The sequence below is a fragment of the Miscanthus floridulus genome, chromosome 18 (assembly GCF_019320115.1).
Source record: "Miscanthus floridulus cultivar M001 chromosome 18, ASM1932011v1, whole genome shotgun sequence".
Taxonomy (NCBI): Eukaryota; Viridiplantae; Streptophyta; class Magnoliopsida; order Poales; family Poaceae; genus Miscanthus; species Miscanthus floridulus.
In genome coordinates this window covers 19,213,920-19,234,313 of record NC_089597.1, presented here as the reverse complement: position 1 = coordinate 19,234,313, position 20,394 = coordinate 19,213,920, and the positions used below count along the sequence as shown (strand labels likewise).

The following is a 20,394-nucleotide window of genomic DNA, read 5'->3' as shown; positions in this document are numbered from 1 at the left end:
GGCGGAGGGAGAAGTCCTCCACCATTTCACCATCCTTGAACTTGAGGTTGGTGTACTCCTGCTTCAGAAGCAGGGCCGTCGCCTTCTTTGCGCGGTCGGAACCGACGTGCATCGCCTCAATAGCCTCCCACACCTCCATAGCTGAGCTCGTCGCCCCCAACGGCTCCCTATACTCCACCGGTACAGCAGCGAGGATAGCCTCCAACGCTGACATGTCATCTTCCTCATTGTTGGTGCCTTTGTCAACAGCATTCCAGACCCGTCGGGCTCTGAGCTTGACCTTCATGGTCATCGACCACTCTCCATAGTTGGTGCGAGTCAGCGTCGACCAACTGGTGCCGCTGACCTCCCGCACCATGCGAACAACAACCTCAGATCGTGGTTGGGCAGCCACAACAGTGCCACTGCTATCGCCCATCTCCGAACCGTTCGTCATCGCCAGCGGTTAGTCCGACGACGGTGCATGTACGGCTCCGATACCACTTGTTGGCCCACAGGATCACCAGTTCAGGTGAGTTGACCACTCACCAGTCTTGTCGAGCACCCACTAGTGTTGCCGAGCACCCACTAGCTATGCCGACCACGAACAAGCGTTGTCCGACCACACACACTATGGCTAGAGGTAGAAGAAGAGGGAGAACATAGCATACACACACAATACAAGCACCAGCGTTGGCCGGAGCCCTGTATAGGAGATGGCAAATCTGAACTCTCTTTGTTGAGTTGCAGTGGCAAACTATATATACAACTCTATCTATCTAGTCCTAGTATAGCTGCCCTGCTGTAACAGTGACTAGATAACACAGAAGGACTGACTTCTGCGCCTGTCCCTGCATGTGGCTACAGTACGACAGGTGAGCCGTTCGGCGCCTGCCTCTACAACGGCTACAGTACCACAGCAGGGAGCCTTTTCGGCGCCACCTTCCCTTGCTGTGAGTTCACACAAGGAAGCAGTAGATTATCTAATAAGGAGGCCGCGAGCACGGCGAGGGAGCGCTAGGGAAGGCGACGCGTAGCCCGAGGCGCCCGCTTCCCACTCCTCTCTGTCGCGGCGGAGGCGGAACCCCGACTCCCCGAGCCCCCGAGGAGGAGGGTGCCCGCGCCTGGGGCGCTCCCGACGTCACCGGGCTTCCGGTTCGCGCGCTTGCTTACTCGACCTGCTGGTCCCCCCATGCGTCCATGGCGACGGCCGACGGCTAGTTGAATTTGAAGAGAAATGGGCCTTGGGAAGCCAGTGTTCGGAGAGAGCTGGACTGGTTCGTAGCCTATTCAGGCCAGAGAGGCCGAGTTCCATAGTAGTATCTCTTTTTTTTAAAAAAAGAAGTCCATTTCTTCTCCCATGGGCCTCGACCCCAACTACTTTGCTATAGTTCATACAAATTTCAAATTTAACTCTCTATAAAAGAGCCCCCCCCCCAAAAAAAACTCTCTATAAAAGAGTATCTCTATCACATTGATGATCAAGTCTTGTTTGGTATGGCTCCTTCCTCAAGTGGAACCAAAGTACTCGAGGAGGAGACACAAACTGTGGCTCCTCCTCTAGACCCAAAAACAGCTTCGACTCCTCTACTATTTAATAGAAAACGGTTCATCCACCTAAAATGTTTGGTATGGTTCCTCCGTAAAGGCAGCTACTAGAGCTAGAGTCATGTCAAACAGGCCCTAAGTGATCCCTTTTCCCTATAACAAGTGATAAAAGAGGATCAAATGCAAAAGACAAGCTCTAGCAAATCCCCTTTCCTATTTTTTATCAATTGAGAAACCACACCTTCAATCCCTCAAAGAAAGGGAGAGCGATTCAATCCCCTTTCCTTTCATTATCTACCTCTGCCAGGTGCTCATTGCCTTGGTTCTCGCCAGTGCTGATAGGACAAGCCACACCGACCAAGCTGGTCACGCCACGAGTAGGGCGCACCACTTCCCTAAGTCGAGGTCACCACAAGCAGACCACACCGCTACCCTAGGATAAAAGAGAAGGAAAGTATAGTCGGTCGACCTTGTCTCTCATTGTTGCTACCTTAGCTTCTTCTCATCTCCCCCATGGCGGTCACCCTTGTAACCTCACATGCCCTCCTCTCTCCCTTGGAAGGGATGGCGGACAGTGGCGGAGCACAGCACCAAATCAAGCGGGGGCAATTTTCTATTGCTACAGAGAGCAATGGCAGACTTGCTAGCTCTGGACAGCTTGTTTTTGGGCCACTGTGCGTGGATACAATCGTTGGTAAAGCAATAAGAAACAAAGCCCTGGACATGTTCATCTTCTCCAAATAGCGGCAGCAACAGTTTGAATTTTTTTTGGCAGTAACAGGTAACAAAATTGTAGGTATGAATGGAGCAAGGGGGGCCACAACCCAGTTTGGCCTCCACTACCCTCCGCCAGTGATGGCGGATGAGGTGGTGAGAGCGGCCAATAGTGGGAGCAGGCGATGGGGTGTCGGTGGTGGGAAGGCCCAGTAGTGTTCGGAGCGGTGTCAGGGGAGAGGGCTGGCAGCGGTAAGAGTTACACGAGATAGAAGAGAGGCAAAGGAGAAGAAAAGAGAAGGAGAATAGATATTTTGCGATTGACATGTGGGTCCTAAGTGTCAAGAGAGGTAAAAGGAGATATGTTCGGTATGGCTAGCGCCGGGGCGTCCGGACACTAGCCCCGGTCCTGACGCCCACGCCTACCCCGCGTCTTGCGCACACTGCTACACTTGCTCGTGCCTGTTGCGCCCGCCCATCCTGGGCCAGCCCGCCCGCTCTGTGCCTGCTGCTGCTCCTACCCGACATCCGCGGCTCTGCAAGCTCGTCGGCCGAGCTCGAACTACCACGGCGAGATAGAGGGAAGGGAGTCAGAGCATTATCGTTTTTAATATGCTGTAACATGCATTCCCGGTATCTCCTATAAGTTAGAGGGGATTCTCCTACAAAGAAGTTTAAGGGAAAGGGAAAATAATATCCGGTGGAGTTACTCTAAGTTATTTCTAAATTGATTGAATTTTTACCACACCAATAAGAATTCTCTATTTCCATGCACCAGCCTTGTTTTTAGTTAATATATAATCTTTTTAGGTGATGGCCAATATATACTATAAGCTATGCTACAAAAAGTTGAATGTTCTATTATATCACAGATTCAGATCCGAGTTTTTTTTCTTGTATATGAATTTTGCTTCTCTTTACACCTCATCATGAGAGCTTCTTTTCGCCTCTGGCGAGGTTAGGGTTTGGGAGTACTTGTGTTCTCCCACAGGCCTAGAGGAAAATTAAGTGGTGGAGGTGTCATGGAAGGGTGGGCGCAGGAGGTAGATGATGGATGAGCCTGGTGGATGGGGACATGGGGTGGAGGGGAGAGGCCACTACAATTCAAAACTTTGGCGAGTGAGTGGATAGCAAGAGCCGTTGAAAAAAGTGGTAGGCATCTATTGCCATGGAAAAGAAAGAAGGACGAACTGAGGAGAAATGGTGGATCTAATGTCAAATATTTAAAATTTGGTGTAGGGACCTTTGAATGCTCGAGTGTCACCGGCCTAACCTCTATAAAAATATACGTAGTAGATCCTTTTCGTGATTATTTTCATTGTTCCGAGCATCTAGGGCCTGTTAGCTTCTAACCCTAGCAAAAGTGCCTGGGTCAGGCAGCTCCACAGGCGGTCGATTTTCAGCGCCTGACGACTGGATCAACCTGCCTATGTGAGCACCCTTAGGCCGCGCTGCGAACCAAACTGTTGGATTCTCAAGAGGTAAGATACGAAAATATGAAAGATAACCACAAATAATCCTAAACATATTTTTCTAATATAAGCCATGATACAAACGACAATGCTAGCGCCCGGACGACGTCTGTACGGATGTGTGCGTCGTGCGTCCGGACACCCGCGCCTGCACTCCATTTCACGCGCCTATGTAGGGGCCCACATCCGTCCAAACGTCGCCCGCGCCTCCTAACCCCACATGGAGACCGCTCGCGCCCCCTCTACTTCCCCCGCCCGGACACCTGCTGCAGCAGGTGCGTGACAGCAGCAACACCCGATCTATTTTTGAAATATTCAGATGAAACATTTGCAACATACGCCTGAAGACAAATGAAACACTAGAAACATGGTCTAAAACATTTGCAAAAACACTTGAAAAAAGCCATTGAAAAATATATGCAACATCTAGATAAAACACTTGCAACATATATGTGAAACATATGCAACATCCAGATAAACACACGTGCAACATACGTTTCAAAATAGATGAAATATACAGAACAGACGTTTGCAACATACGTGTACAACCATTGCAACATATGAAACATCCCGATCTACTTTTGCAACATTCATATGAAACATTATAACATACCTCTGAAACACTCGAAACATGTGCTTGCAACATTCACTTCTAAGTACAACATCTACTTGCTGCTTGGACAAATGTAGGCTCGGTGTAGGGCCAGCCGCGCATACCAGCAGCATGCTGGAGGCGGCACCAGCGGTAGCGATGTGCTAGCAGATATCCTCCTCGGTGAACGCGTGCAGAAGATCGAGGGTGGCAAGGCAGACGTAGAGGTAGCGTGGTTGGCTGGTTGGAGGGCTACCAGGGACGGCTCACCACGGTTCCTGCCCTGTGGCCGCGACGAGCAGGAAAAAGGGGGCAACAGCAAGATATGCTCGGCGAGCATGCACAGGGGGACTACAAGCCTCAGGCGGCAGGAGTGTGGCGCGAGAGGGCCAGAAGGAAGGGAGTAACGATGACCGGGGAGCTCCAGGCTCGGCCGGCCCTGTATACGCGCCCGAGCAGCAACCAGAGAGGGAGAGAGAGAGGCACGACAAGAGAAGAGGGGCTAGCGCAGCATCTAGATCCAGTCGGGCAATTTCTCTATCTCCCCTGGTTATTTGTGAGGTCCACCATGCCCGCAGCTGGTGAACGGCTTGCCTGTTCGGCCAGTGGATGGACGTGCCCCTGTCCGCTAACGCCTCGGTCGCCATGGACGGGTCTCCGCCCCCAACACCGATGGGTGGTGTGAGATCCTCCCCCGGCAGGTCACAGGATCTACTGCTGCCTCGACGGAGCCTCGCCCTAGCCAAAAGCAACTTTCGCAAGTCAAGAAGATCCCGGTAGAGCTTCACGACAGATGCTTCAACCGCCTCTCCTACTCGCACCGAGTAGCGACTTGTCGGTTGTCACGGCGTTGTCTGCGCTGTCGCGGATTCGGACACCTCGCCAAGGAATGTAGGCGAAGGACTGCTTTGACCTCGGCGGCGATGGGTGCCAACCTGCCACGGTACTCTGCTCGCGACGACCCTACGTCCTCCCAACACGCGGCACGCGGCGGGGTGGAGGGTGCCGCACCAAGGGCTGTGGGGGCGACGGTGGGAGACGACGACGATATCAGCGACGCAAGACTACGCCGAAGGACATCAGCACGGGTGCGCCTGTCGACCACGCCGACGAGGCACCTACTTCTACTATTGCACTATGCTTCCCTGAGCCAGATCCACTGGCGCTGGTGATGTGCGTGAGTGCGGGGCCTCCCGCATTGGTCATCTCTTTTGACCCGATGCTAGAGGAGCTCGCCGCCTCACTCGTCATGAGCCGGCCAATGAGAGCAGCAACACCTGAGTCTCTGCCTGCTATGACAGCCCCTCAGGAGGTTGAAGCACCAGTGGCTGACACATGTTCCCCGGTGACGGCTGCTCAGTGGACGACAGACTTGTCTCTAATGTCGCCAGTGCAGGGGCCGCCACAACTCATGCCACCACATGCGGGAGCACCCGGCGTCGCAGATGGTTGCACCACCCCCAGCGACGCGACACCCACACCACGCGAAGCTGCCCGACGTCTCACACGGTTCACTGAGGAGGTGCAGCTCGAGCGAATGTCGCCATTGATCGCCAGCCCACCCAGGCAGTAGGTGGCAACCAGAAGGCAACCCCTGCCAAAACGGAGCAGACGAATTGCCACTCAGCCGCTGGCGCACATTCCAACCTCCAAGAGGGGCGATGTGCTCCTCATGCAGAGGATGGGCTTTGCACCGTCGGCAGCTCCAATCTCATCCGCGTCCAAGCGAGCTTACGATGACTTTTTCGCAAGGAAAGCGAAGTGGAAGCACTGGACATGTTGTTCCCGGCGACCAATGCTAGGACTGGTAGAAGACTCTTCTCGGATGACGGAGTTGGGTCGCGCGGCTAGTAGCGGAGACGCCTCGCTCCGTAGGTTACTGCGCTGCTCTTAGTTCAGTTGTTTACTTTTATGTAATATCGAAGTTCACCCAGGCGGAAGGTGGCAACCAGAAGGCAACCCCTACCAAAACGGAGCAGACGGATTGCCGCTCAGCCGCTGGCGCACATTCTGACCTCCAAGTGGGGCGAGGTGCTCCTCGTGCAGAGGATGGGCTTTGCACCGCCGGCAGCTCCAATCTCATCCGCGTCCAAACGAGCTTACGATGACTTTTTCGCAAGGAACTTGACATCGAGCGAAGTGGAAGCACTGGACGTGTTGTTCCCGGCGACCAATGCTAGGACTAGTAGAAGACTCTTCTCGGATGATGGAGTTGGGTCGCGTGGCTAGTAGCGGAGACGCCTAGCTCCGTAGGTTACTACGCTGCTCTTAGTTCAGTTGTTTACTTTTATGTAATATCGAAGTTTGAAACAGTCTGCTAGGAAGGTCCAGTCACAACGGGAAGACCTCCTAGGACGCTCATTAGAAGCGTGTCGTGTGTATGGTTAAACTCTTCTTCTTAAATACAATGATACGCAAATCTTTTGCGTATTCGAGAAAAAAAAAGGAGCGTGAGAGAGAGAGGAGCAAGCATATTGGGCTCCGCAATCCCAGGAAGCCACGTCGAGAACAATGGACGCCTCGAGGAGAGCATTACCGTAATACAAATTTTGAATTTAAACCTCAACTTGTAGTCACAAAAAAAATCACTAGTGAATTGGCATAGTTCTTGAGGATCCAATGAGTGTATGTGCACATGGTATTCGATCAAGGCCCGGGAGATTGATATGCTGCTTTATTTTGATTGTTTATTATACTACTATGAAACTAGCCAGATGCTGCTTGGTTGTGGCCTCATTAATTTCCTGCAAGCAAGTCACCACGAATTTTCATGCATGAGCATGACACACCGTGCATGTAACATTTGCAGGTGCAGAGGTGCGCGGACGACATGTCGATCCTGATCAGCACGTACGAGGGCACGCACAACCACCCGCTCTCCGCCTCCGCCACCGCCATGGCCTCCACCACCTCCGCCGCGGCGTCCATGCTCACCTCGGGCTCCTCCACCTCCCTCCGCTTCCCCGCCAACTCGCCGGCCGCCGCCGCCAGCCTCAGCTTCGGCTTCCCTCCGGCGGCGCACGACCCCTCCAAACATTTCTTCCTCCCGACCGGCGGCGCCGCGTCCATCACCTCCACGCCGTCCTATCCGACCATCACGCTCGACCTCACCTCGCCGGCTGCCACCTCGCAGGCATTCACTCTGGGCAACAGGTTCTCGTCGAGCTTGGGTCACGGCGGTGCTAGGTACCATCATCCCACGAGCTTCTCCTTCTCCAACTCCGGGCCCAGCGCGCTGTCCGGCGCTGCATGGCCGGCGGCTGGTGGTGCTGGGTACCTGAGCTACGGGTCACCAGCTGCGTCGTTGTTCAACGGTGGCGCTGCACTGAGCAGCATCAACGGAAGGCAACAAGGCGGGGAAGTCCCCGTGCTCTACCAGCCGCAGCAGAAGGCGGCGGCGGCGGCTGTTACTGCGAGCGGGAGCGCACCGGCGGGCGTGCTCACCGACACGATAGCGAAGGTGATCACGTCGGACCCGGGCTTCCAAACGGCGCTGGCGGCCGCCATCACGTCGTACGTCGGCACCCAGGGCGGTAACAAATCGTCGGCGGGAGGAGAGGGCGGGAGCCAGCTGCAGGGGCTCAAGTGGGGACAGCACCTCGGCCTGGGGCCGTCGCCATCAAACGCGGGCGCGGCGTGCTCGTCGGCGCTGCTGGCACGGCCATCGTCGACGACGGCAGCGGCAATGGAGCAGGGTTCCAATGGGCATCGGCCGTTCCTGCAGCCGTCGCTGGGCTTGTCAGGTTCTCACAGCACCTCCACCTCTCTTGTGGAGAACAGGGAGCACTGATCGCATCAGCTGAAGATTCTGAATGTATTTAGGTCACTTCATTCAAATATTTTTTCCCTTTTCAACATTTGGTTATTTCAGCATTTTGTGTACATATCCTGGGGTGTCACTTTAGAGGATAGATATCCTGACTCTCGCTGTAAGGTAAAGAAATTGTTTTGATTCACACAACACACATGTAAAACAAAGGATTGAATTTATCTTTTTTTTTTTTGACGAAAGGATTGAATTTATCTTTGTCCAGTCTTTCCTTCCCTGAGTGAGCAAAATGTGAGCTGATTATGATACATCAACACAGTATTGAATTATAATAAAATACATACCTGCCTTTTCCAGAATGAGGATCTATCTACAGTTTTTTTCTTCTAGGTTATATAAATAAGACCTCACGGTGTAGGACCACCAGATGACTCCAGGAATCCACGGTATGGGATGTGTTCACATTTGGTGGCTTGTGCTGGAATGCCAAACTATACCGTTCCGAACAGTAGTACCATGGAATTACAGACTTAAACAGCATGGATGCACCAAAACAATCTCCATGATGATTGTTGACAGCTTCAAGTGTGAACAATGTTTGCTTCGACTTTCACTTGGAGATGACCCTCATAAACCGACTCACAGAACTAAACACGCCCATGACATTGTTCATCAATGATGGTGCCTCTTCAGATTGCTCATCCGCACCACCAAATATTCTCTGCAAAATTACAGTACCGTTATAGTTTTTAAATTTAAGTTTGGGAAAATATAAACTTATTGCTGAACTAAGGCTACAGCAGCATATGTAATCAAGTATTTTCCTACCAGGCACATGTTTTTTTTAATAAAAAAGTGGCGTTCTCCAGTTTGTGTTAAATGTCAGTAGTTTAGCTGATTAATGTACTGCAGCCACGACATACTGTCTAGAGACCGAGAAATGCTGACTATTGGATATTTTTTAGTTCTTATAGCAGACGCATGATTTGACTCACTTTTTCAACAGTGCAAAGATTCAATTCAACAGTGCAAAGATTCAATACTGTCTAGAGACTGAGAAATGCTGACTATTGGATACTTTTTAGTTCTTATAGCAGACGCATGATTTGACTCACTTTTTCAACAGTGCAAAGATTCAATTCAACATAATTACTACCTCTAGTCAAGAATAGATGGCATTCAGACAAGCAGCAGCAGAAGCAAAAAAGTTGTTTTGTTTCTCTGAAACATCATGTTTTCATGGCTGGAGGAACTCACTAAAGAGGTAATCATCAATCATCAAATATAAACAAAAAAAACAACAAATAAGGTATCTGTCAGTATCTGTGCCTTACCTCAATATCAGTTGCATCGGGCCTACTTGTCAGTTCTCTGGCAAGCAAATACCGATTTGGCCTATTTGGATCATCATAAAACACTTTCCACTGCCTGTAACATAAATAAAGAAACATATGCCTTAGCTTATTCTTTTGGATCATAAATGAATGGAAATGACAATAGTTATCTACTCACCCTGGAAAGCATCTAAAGACTGCACCAGTTGGCAATGGCCTCATTGAGTAAACAGTGGTAAAAGTACTGCAAAGTGAGTGGTGGATGTAGCAAAAGTAAGGGAAAAATCAACATATAATAAGCAAACATGCTCAACCCAACGATACCTTGAGTCAACAATGGAAAATACATGGATTTAATTAATTGTATAAGATCTAAGGAAGGTTTCTCAACCCCATGTGTTGACATAAAACAGTGGATTCATTATTTCATTAAATACCTTTTAGAAAATATAACTATCCGAGGTAACATATGATTTATGGGTACAACTGCTGTAGTTTAGGACATATCAGTATATTTCACAAAAGAGACATCTCAGATCATATTCTGGCCTCAATAAGCATTATATCTATTTGCTGAAGCAGAATAGTTACACAATAATGACATGCAAAAGTTTACAGATTTTCCACTTGACTTACCTTAAGAAATTTCTGCGCAGATTCCGGACATTAAAGCCTACTCCAACATCTCCACTAACAAGGCGTGGGTTCCACATGACAAGAGGTCTTATCTTCATTAAAAAGTAGACACTACTTGAGGATAGCATCAAATGAAATATATATACAAATACGAAGATGGCTGCTGATCAAATTCAATGTTAAATTAATGTAAATAGGGATGGATGGTTTTAGGCATGAAGATTCGCATTTGTTCTTTCATGAAATGGCTATACATGTAGGTGGAATAGACTAATCTGCTGGAGCAGATGCATTTAGAACCTGCATAAGCACATGCATACAGGGGCGGATCCAGGAATTCATCTGGACCAGGGCTAGACCAATGTATATTGATCTGGGATGAATCTAATTGGGTGGATCTGGAACTTTGTTAGCCAATTTGCACTATATACATGGAACACATGATTGATTTATGGTCTGGATCTGGATCTACCACACTGCATGCATGCCCTTTATCCTAATACTCCTGTGCATGTAAAATTTATTCTACCAAATCTGCTTGGAACATTAAATGAAATTTCATTATATATATATATATATATATATATATATATATATATATATATATATATATATATATATATATATATATATATATTTCGATGCAAGATCTGCAGAAATTTGCAATCTGATCAGGCATAAGTTGCATACAGGATCATCAGAGAGTTGAGACGCGATGCGTTCAACAGCTTCCAGCATCTGATGATCAGGGATAATCATAACTGCGACCTCATCTTCAGGATCAACTGGCTTCCGGTCACTTAAGCTGCAAGTCAAGTCAAAAACAGATTGAACATTTGAAATAACAACCTGAGTACTATTTAATGTCATAATCTGGACGCATCCATAAAGTTTCTTCTTCAAGAACACAAAAATGAGTCAGAATTCTGTCTTGCCATGTCCAGTAAAATGTGGCATTTGCAACTAGAACAAAAGGTGAACTGTACAATTTTTGGTAGCTAGAAAATTAACTGTTCCTAGTTTCGAAAGAAAATCAATTGTGCTTTTCAATTGATATCGGTAGCATGTCACTTGTAGTCAGAAAATCATGAGATGCAACAAGTTACATCAACTTGGTATGAAACCATCACTTCTCAGCGGATAGTACGTTAGTACCTGGCACACTTGAATTGTGCATCTTTCCATTGATACTTGAGAAGGGCAGCTGCTCCAGCGTCAGGGAAAATGGCGGTAACTTTCTGCAAAACAGCAAGTGGAATCAGAAACAGACAAATACATAAATCACAAGAGGTCAAGAGCGAAAAAATTTGCAAAGTAGTAATCTGTAGTCTCAAATATCAATCAGGGCGAGAGTGGTGCAATTTTAAGCTAGAGAGAGTAAAAACCATGTCTAATGCTGAAACGACCTTGTATCCAAACCTGTCCTGTCTCTTGTACAAGCGTGTCCAGGAAAATCTTTGACAATGCCCAGAGTTCAGCCTGTGCTCCTTCCTCGTTGAGGAACTCCAACTGAGGGATCAACAGCTCTGCCTGCAATATTGACATCACCAATCATAAATCCTCAAGAATCGTATGGTAAAGATGCATAATCAGAAGCTCAGCAAAAAGAGAGTACTTCTATAATTCTGTCACCATTTATACAGCATTACAGCAGACACGATTGAGCCGAATTACAGAAGCAACAATACGCATGTGCAGTATGCACAGTGAGAATCATACGATAGCTCGCAGGCCTCCGGAGTTGACGAAATCAGAGCTCGCCTTCCCCGACTGCCGAATCGCGCCCTCCAAATCCGATGGCAAGCAGCTGAACCACACAGACACAGCAAAGGCCGCCCCAGAACGTCAGCATCTTTTGTGTTCTCAATTACGCAGGCACGAGTTGAGGGTGCAGTGAGCCTGACCTGTCGTCCTCCTCCACAGGCTGCGCCACCCCACCGTCCGCCGCAGCTTCCGCCTCCTTGGCCTCCGCGGGGGCGTCGGAGGCGTCGAACTTGCCGAACTTGGCTGTACAAGGTGGCGGCGCCCGGCGAAGGCGCATCCGCTTCGCTGGCACGTCGAGGTGGGATGCGAGATGTAGGGGGGGCGGGAGGCGGCGGGGGAGATGGGCAGGGCGAGCATGCTGGGGCGAGAGCAGGGGCGCCGTAGTCGCCATTGCTTGGCGCCGCGACCGTGTGAGGAAGACGTGGCTGAGAGAAGCGGCTGCTCTGCAGCTCCTCGGATAACGCATACCGGCTCGGTCCAAAAAAGAAAAAATGACTGTTATTCCCACTCCCAAAAGTTAATATTTTTAACTTTAACTGAATATATAAAAACTATTAATATTATAATAAAAAATAAATATCATTAAACTAATTATAATATATATTTTTTATAGTAGATTTATTCAGAGATAAAAATATTGCTAATATTTTTTTATAAATCTAGTTAAACTTAAGAAAGTTAGAACCTAAAGCAACACTTATCTTGAGATGGGTAGTAGAACGGGGCCATTGAGTAAAATACGCAGCGGTTCGTAAATTTGTACCGTATTTAAGTCATCAGCCCTTTAAAATATATATTTAGGTTCTAAACTTTCGAGATACTATTTTGAAGTCTCTGAACTTGTCTCATTGTGATTTATCTCGGTATGTCATCTAGGTCTCTAAAATTGTCATAATCAGTGGCGGAACCAGCGAGATGAGAAAGGGGGGGGGGGGCAGTCTGGCCAGACAAATACGAGGACTGGCAAAAAAAAATTATATATATATATATAATATAAAAATTCATATAATCATAATGTTTTTTATGACAACACATAGAAGTGACTCTTTAGAAAAGAGGACAAAAAAAACCTTACTTTTTCATTTGAGCTTCACTTTAGGTGTTTTCATGGCATAGAAATCGTCTATAATGGCATCGGTTGTAAATTATACTGCAAATTCTTTCTCAATCTAGAATGATACAAACTGAATTAAATTTTTGCACGGATGATCAGAAGTTGTATCGTATAAATTATACTTACTTTATGGCTGCTTAGCTGCTTGCATCTGCAGACTTGCTGCTCGCAGCGAATCAATGCCTCGGTGGTGCTCGCTCCGTAACTCTGTCGTTCGGGCTCGGCTGCTGCAGACCTGCGGTGCTGCCTGCTCGTCGCTCGCCTGCTCCAGCGAGCCAGCCGCGACGCGAGCCGCGACGCCGCGACGCCGGCGATTGGACGCGGGCACGCGGCGACTGCAGCTCTGCTCACTGCTCTCGCCTGGCCGATGACGGCCTCCGCGCCGGCGATTGGACGCGGGCACGCGGCGACTGCAGCTCTGCTCACTGCTCTCCGCCTGGCCGATGTGATCGTGCGGAGAATTGGAAGCGACGCAACTAGGCGAGTAGCGAGTTAGGCGAGGCGCTGATGTTTCCTCTGCGACCTTTCTGCTTCCATTGGTAGGCTTGGGCCACTGAGCGCTGAAGGGGGGGTTCTAGAAAAAATTGCCGCGGGGGGGCCGCGGCCCCTGCCGCCCCACCACCACCCCCGGGTTCCGCCTCTGGCCATAGTGTATTATTTTTGTCTAAAGAAACATGATCTACTCCGCGTTTCGACACCATATGCATAGCGGTTGGATACAGACCTTATTCTTGACTGGCAGAAACTTGATGGTAAATCAATGGTTCACCTACCTCTTTCTTCTAAGAAGCACTAGCTTTAATTATGCAGTTAAGTCACCACTGTTAGCGTCATGGCCTTTGATGTGGATGATGATGAAGTCATATGGTGGAGATGGTGAGTTAGCAACGGTAATGTGCCACACTAGAAGAGAGAGAACATGTAGATGGAGCCCTAGATACTAGCATGTAAGTTGATTGGAGCTCATCCGGATCAGATGGTATACTGTGACAAGTTTAAGAACCTAAAAATAAAATTTTAGGAGTTCTAGGCCTGGATGACACATCAAGACAAGCTTGGATACCTGAAAATACATTTTGAGAGTCCAGGACCATAACACAAGTTTAAGGACTTCAGAATCATCGCCAAACAAGAAAAGCTGAAATATGGGGGCCATTGATAATGGTGTGCTTTCTTTGAATTCTATGCCTTCTGTATTGTGCTGTAGCCACAGGACTTCAACAGGAGCAAGCTATATAACATGGTACATCATGTTTTGCTATCAATATTTCGCTACTCTAGTTGTTGCAAGCGGTTGCTGCAGCCTCAGTTTCTTTCCCAGTCGCGAAAGATTTGCCGCACCCACAGGTTTTTGTTGCGTTTGGATTCTGGAAAGAGAAGCCACCACCAATGAGCGCGTCACTGTAGTCCAGCTCCATTCCAAACATGAAAAGAAGGCTTTTTGGGTCACAGACTGCAGAACCAAAGAAATACATGCTGTTAGAATTGGTTCATTCATCAGTTCAGATGGAAGTTCTTAAAATCTGTCTATAAATGTATGCCATTAGAATTGGTTCATTCTATACAAGTCGCAATCAGTTGAGATGGAAGGTATGAAGAATTGCCTATATTACAGCAGTCAGCAAGTGTTAGGAAGCAGGACATGAAGTCCTAAAGTAACTTCACAGGTGCAGGAGGAAGATCTCGCTGACCTGTTAATCTGTTACTCTATCACGTTCACTTAGCATGCCATGCAAATCAAATAGGAAATGCCAAGTTTCTTTTCGCTATTAATGTATTATCATCTCCAACAATCCTACTTAAAAGCAATAGTAACTTTTTGAGCAATTATATTTTAGAGTTCAACCAAGGCAGAAGCAACACTGAGAACTCTGATATTCAAAGGCTGAATTCTAGAAACAGTAACCATTCTTTAAATCCTAATATAAGTACTGCATCATAGCCAAGTGGCCCGGGAAAATATGATAAAAAAAAATTCGGTACGGAGTTCCAAATGTTACTTCTGTGAGCATGAGGAAACTGCTCCTCACTTGTTTTTTTAATACCATGTGGCATGTGTGGAGAACCATAGCCAAGTGCTTTGGTGCTGTTAATATTCACATGAACTTGCAACAATACTGGCCTTGGGTTCAAGAATAGTGTATGTGTTGGGTGTTGCAGTAATAAGCTGGGCTATCTGGAAAGCCCAAAACAGGGCATGATTTGAGAATAAACTGATTAAGAATCCAGTAGAGACATGCTGGTGCAATCTTGGGCAGGTTTATATCCAGATGAAATGAAGGAGGTGGTTATGGAGGGAGTGTGGACAATGCTCAACACCGCTACGCAGCTCCTGGTGCCGATGCCTACATCTGGTACAACTTCGCCTCCAGAAAATCAGATCCATGAAGGCTCCAGTGCGTGAGAGGGCAGCAAAAGGAGCTGAAACCTGGAGGTTGACAAAGCAGAGGAACTAGCAACACGTGAACCGGCGAAGTGAGAGTTCATGTCCAACTGTAGGAAAAAGACTTGGTCGTTTGGTTGTTTTGGTAGCCAGATTGTTTTGTGGTAGCAGGTTTTGTACTGTTTGGGGTCTGCTTAGTTGGTAGCTTCTATCTGAATCAGGTAGTTTAGTGCCATGTTGCAGGCTTGGCCTTGGTTGATTTTGTTAGTGGCTTCCTGTCTAGTCTTTCTTTCCTGTCTAATTACTCTAAACACCATGTTTTTTCGCTGTGGTTAATGGAAATGGGGGCCATCCTCACTCTAGAAAAAATATATAAATAGTGCATATCCAGGTTAAGGCAGTTACCTATTGCAAAACCATCATACTCTACAACAGAATCATCAGGGCTGGCATTTGCTCGACTTTCAAACTCCATGGTGTAAGACATGCCTGAGCATCCACCCTGTTTCACTCCAATTCTCAAGCACAAATCTTCGTTCCGTTCAGCCCTCATTTTGTTCAGATGTTTCAAGGCCTTTTCAGTCAATGAAATTGCCGGAGCAATGCTACCAGATGTTGCTGCTGCCGCTGCTGCTGCAAAAATATGATCAATCATTGACTTAATGTTAAATGGAGCATGAGCAGAATTGTGTGCATGATTTTGCGTCATGTTAAACGACGTAGTATAAATAATTGATGTCCACTTCAGTCTATAGCTCCACGGTCGTGTTTGTTGGCAGTAAAAATGCTCATGGATCGATGTTGTTCTCATGTTAACGACAAAATATGGAAGTTCAGTTTGAACTACCACTGACCAATCATGAACATCAGAAACAAAATGCTTACTGCAGTGACACTTGCAACTTTTGTAATGGATAAAACATGCTACTAGTTGACAATTATACAGGTCGTGAGTATTGTATTTGCACATTACCCATAGCTTTAGAAAGGTGAAGTTTTACTTGTGGCTTGAAGAAAAAAAGGAAACAAAATCCAGGTAACCCCAAGTAAAACTGTCATGTACGACAGTCCTTGGGATTTATAAGATTATAAGATAAGATGTACTACTTGGGAACTAGTATGTCTGAGGCTTTCTACTTCTCGGAAAGCAGTGAAGTTTAAACCTCTGTGATTCAAGGATAAATTGAATGCGGATAACCTGGCAATGAAAGAAACAAGGTCGAAACTGCCAAGGATTGAACTGAGCACTACGGTAGCCAACAGAAAAGCTAATTCATATTAACGCAAAAAGGCAATTTTCTCGACTGTAGGCGAAAGACAATAGTAGATTGCGATATGCGTGCTTAATTGGAATCCTGTTGAAGCAGAATATATCTTATACTACTGCTGACAGCCGATTTAAAGCATTTCATAATCTCTGCGGCTACGAAGCTAAGCTTGCACTGAAAGAGTCTTGCACGTAATATACCCATATCGAGTCATCGACTATCGTCCCTGTGACTGTGACCGTATCCAAAAGCTAGAGCATAACACGGATCAAACAAAGTTCAGTTTTCATACGTCTCCTCCACAACCCAAACCCAAATCATTTGCCAAGAGCATAACCCAACTAATTCTAATTATTATTACGCGGGGGAAAAGAAACACCTGGGCTGACCACGGACCTGGAGGCGCGGGGGCGCGGAGGGAGACGGCCGCCCTGCTGCCGCCGCCGGCGCCCACGCCGGCGCCGCGGCGGAAGCGGATCGAGGAGGCGGGGGAGGATGAGGAGACGGCGAGGTGGGGCCGCGCGGTGCCGGCGGGGCGACCCAGGAGCGGGCGGGACGTGCCGGAGGCGAGCGCCATGGCGGATTGGTGTGTTTGGTTGGGGGAAGAAGCAGGCGACGCGGGGAGGGACGGAACGGGACGGGAGAGGAGGAAGCGAGCCGAGGAAGCAACAGGAACAAAGATCTGGTGTGGTGGTGATCAGCGCCTCAGCGGGCCGCCCAGATTCGTGGAGGCCTGGAGCTTTTTCGCGTCGGCCTCAGTGGGCCGCAGTGAGAGATATTTACCCCATGCTGACGTCTACATAAACCTGAAGGACTAATAAGCCGTTAAATTGCAAAGTTAACAAAGTCATCACAAAAATCTCACCGTGCATACTTGTCTGTTGTGCCATATACAAGATTCCTCTATATGCTGTGGTGTATAGGAAGATGGTAAATCATGTGTAACCTAACTTATTATAAATTCCTGGCTTCGATTAAGTGAAGACAAAAAAAAAAATGGGGACATTGCGGGGCAAATTGGTGTGGTGTCTTTGGATACCCTTTTCGCCCTTATCTCATCTAGCTTGGTAAAATCTTAAACGGTGAACATGTGTTTGGATTTCTCATCAACTACATCTTTACTTGTGAAAAACAAAGACTTCCTCCACGGTTCCGGATAGCCTTGCCCAGCAAGGCGAGGGCAGGCGACAGGGGCAAGGGAATCAAGCAAACTCGTTCACTCGCCTGTTGGACTCATTCCGAGCGAAGCTGCTAGCCTTGCCAGGGCCGGAGACCAAATTTGACTTCATAAAAAAAAAGGCTTAAGAACACAAGAATCAAAAGCCATAAGCAATCAAAACAAACACCTCTATCTTTAACCATCTAGGCAAGGCAAAGGCCCCCGGTCCAAATAATGTCCTCATAGTTTCCCCAAGGTTGACATGCCGTAACCACTCGGTAAATAATGAGGGCCTGTGTTTTTGTTGTCACAAAAAAACAAACCAGCTCTTGGTTTGCTCTTTTGTTTTTTTCCAAAAAAAACTGTACAAACTGCACAAACAAATCAACTCTTAATTTACTCTTTTTTCAAAAAAAAAAATATATATATATATATATATATATGCAAACTGCAACACGATTGCCATAAAAGAAGAATCAGTTCTTAGGTCTATGATCCAATTATTACTTGTTGTTTCAACACTTACAAAAATATACAATACACATAAATGATGATGTATTTTACTATACCTAAAAGTTTACAATAAATGGTTTAAATCACGTGGTTAAACCTAAGTGTTATTATGATATAACCTCCCAAGCAAACACGCCGTTAAACAAACGATGACTTTTTGAATAATAATTCTCTAGGGTCCCATATATATGCATGATGATCGGCCTCTCCCTTATTTGAAACCTTGAAGTTTTTTTGTGACCCTGCAAGATTTATCCACTTTAGTGTAGTTCCTTTTAAAGAACAGGCATGATTTTGCTGTAATAACAAACTAAAAATTATATATATAAGCTCTCTCGCACACCAAAATTGCCAATAATGACATCACCTACTCGTTAATTAACCTGCAAGAAATTAATGGGATTTGCTAAATTTCAGATGCCTGAATTTTAGTTTTCTTTCTGGCAACATTTATTGCATATATTTTACACTAAAATTGTAGTTTTATTACATTGCAATTTCTGTAGACACGATCTGCAATTTTTTATTCTGAGAATAAAAAACCAGTTAGACAAAACCAAAAATCTGACAAAATCTTATATGTGTTGGCACAAAGACAATTTAACAATTTACAATTATTCCTATAGCCAGACAAGGACAAAAAATTGATATATTATGACACAAAGACAAAGAACAAATCACAAAAGTGACAATTCACTTGTACTAATTGGTAGTACAAAAGTATTGCTTGAAATCATCTTAAAATCCAAGCACCTAAAATATAGTAGAAGTGGAAATTAATTGATGAGTACATTGCGATATATTTAGCAAAAATCTGATTAATATAAGCCGACATAAAGAACAGGTAACTTGATCTCTTACTATTCTCAAAAAAAAAATGATCTCTTACCGCACGGAGTTTCGTCAAGCATATATGTACGTACTCGTAGTTACTTATTAAGTGCACAAGATGTCAAGATTCATCGATCACCAAGCAACAGAGAACTTACATCAATCGTTTCTCTTCTCTCTGACGACGTCACGGATGACGACACAAGGCAAGAAAACCGCCAACGGCGGTGACAACCGCCATCGCCCACACGGCGGCGGCAGTGGGCCAGGACGGCATGGCCGCGGCCACCTTCCACGCGAACAGCACAGTGAGCAGCGTGCAAAGCGTCCAGACCTCGCGTTTCACGCGACGCCTCCCGTCGTCGTCGTCGTCGTCGTCGGCCGCCCCGGGCGGCGGTAACGTTAATCGCTCGTAGGCGCGGAGGCTGCGGAAGAGAAGCAGCAGCGCGGCGTAGCTGGCGCCCACGAACGCCGTGGAGCCGACGTCCCCTGCGGCTGCGGCTCTGTAAGCGGACACGCCGGACGTCAGGGTCACAACGGTCAGGCCCGTGAAGGCGAGAACCGTGCCATCGGCGCCTCCTCCTCGTCGTTCCATACCGAACTTGGTCGAATACTTGATATCCTTACAGCAGGCGGCGATGAAGTTAGCATGTATTTCCTCTATATATATAGGCCAAGAATGTAGAATGGTGCAGTGCCGTGCTCTGCAAGGTAGAACTCTCTCGTGTCGTGTCACTGTCTGTCCCGTGTCCCAAAGCGATTACAACTTGGTAGCCAAGGCATCCGCATCCATATACCGTATCGGTCAACGGCCAAAGTCACGTACGCACGCACGCATCCCTCGGAAGATCCTTTTCCGGCTACGGTCTGTCTGCGGTACGCAAGTCCAAGTCAAAGTCCAAGTCCAAGTCGAGTTCGTTACTTCGTTGTACCGCGATTGCGGCCTTGCGGGGCAATATATAGCAACGGCCAGGCCTTCCGTCGAGGCCACGACCAAATAAACCCGAGCCCGACGGCGCTGCTCGACCGCGCGCGCAAGATGGCGGAGAGGGGAAGACGAACAAGCGGCGGCAACAACAAGACGGCGGCGCCGCGGCGGCATACGTGCCTATCAAGATCAACACCAAGCCAGCGGGGCCGGAGATGAGGAAGACCAAGCTCTGGTGGAGGTGCCCGAGGACCTCATCCTCCATCTCATGTGGGAGAAGGCGTGCGCCCCTCGCCACCTCTACTCCCCAGCGTGGAAACCTGAGCCCAATGACCCTGGGGACGAGCAGCTGATCAGAGTCTACGAGAAGGCTCGCGCCATCATCAGGTT

General features: G+C 47.6%; 4 protein-coding genes across 5 annotated transcripts; 1 reads left to right on the top strand and 3 right to left on the bottom strand.

Moving 5' to 3' along the window:
* Positions 1 to 7,135: 7,135 nt before the first annotated feature.
* On the top strand, positions 7,136 to 8,095 carry LOC136523401 (WRKY transcription factor 72A-like). The gene has a single exon (XM_066517093.1). It carries the CDS (start codon positions 7,136 to 7,138, stop codon positions 8,093 to 8,095), a length of 960 nt encoding a protein of 319 aa, XP_066373190.1.
* Positions 8,096 to 8,355: 260 nt separating this feature from the next.
* On the bottom strand, positions 8,356 to 13,922 carry LOC136522085 (uncharacterized). Its single transcript, XM_066515872.1, has 9 exons — positions 11,949 to 13,922; positions 11,764 to 11,851; positions 11,464 to 11,574; positions 11,200 to 11,282; positions 10,735 to 10,849; positions 10,045 to 10,136; positions 9,587 to 9,652; positions 9,409 to 9,502; positions 8,356 to 8,795 (listed from the first exon to the last, which is right to left on the bottom strand). The coding sequence occupies exons 1-9, from the start codon at positions 12,272 to 12,274 to the stop codon at positions 8,685 to 8,687; spliced, it is 1,086 nt and encodes a 361-aa protein (XP_066371969.1). The 5' UTR covers positions 12,275 to 13,922; the 3' UTR covers positions 8,356 to 8,684.
* A 136-nt stretch (positions 13,923 to 14,058) lies between these two features.
* On the bottom strand, positions 14,059 to 17,363 carry LOC136522086 (uncharacterized). 2 transcript variants are annotated; one of them, XM_066515873.1, is made up of 3 exons: positions 16,970 to 17,363; positions 15,711 to 15,938; positions 14,059 to 14,375 (listed from the first exon to the last, which is right to left on the bottom strand). In XM_066515873.1, exons 1-3 carry the CDS (start codon positions 17,148 to 17,150, stop codon positions 14,200 to 14,202), a joined length of 585 nt encoding a protein of 194 aa, XP_066371970.1. In that variant the 5' UTR covers positions 17,151 to 17,363; the 3' UTR covers positions 14,059 to 14,199. The 2 variants fall into 2 exon arrangements, with proteins under 2 accessions (XP_066371970.1, XP_066371971.1); XM_066515874.1 differs by having other exon boundaries at positions 15,711 to 15,935.
* An 806-nt stretch (positions 17,364 to 18,169) lies between these two features.
* LOC136522087 (uncharacterized) lies at positions 18,170 to 19,711 on the bottom strand. Its single transcript, XM_066515875.1, has 2 exons — positions 19,235 to 19,711; positions 18,170 to 18,487 (listed from the first exon to the last, which is right to left on the bottom strand). The coding sequence occupies exon 1, from the start codon at positions 19,669 to 19,671 to the stop codon at positions 19,264 to 19,266; it is 408 nt and encodes a 135-aa protein (XP_066371972.1). The 5' UTR covers positions 19,672 to 19,711; the 3' UTR covers positions 18,170 to 18,487; positions 19,235 to 19,263.
* Positions 19,712 to 20,394: the final 683 nt, after the last annotated feature.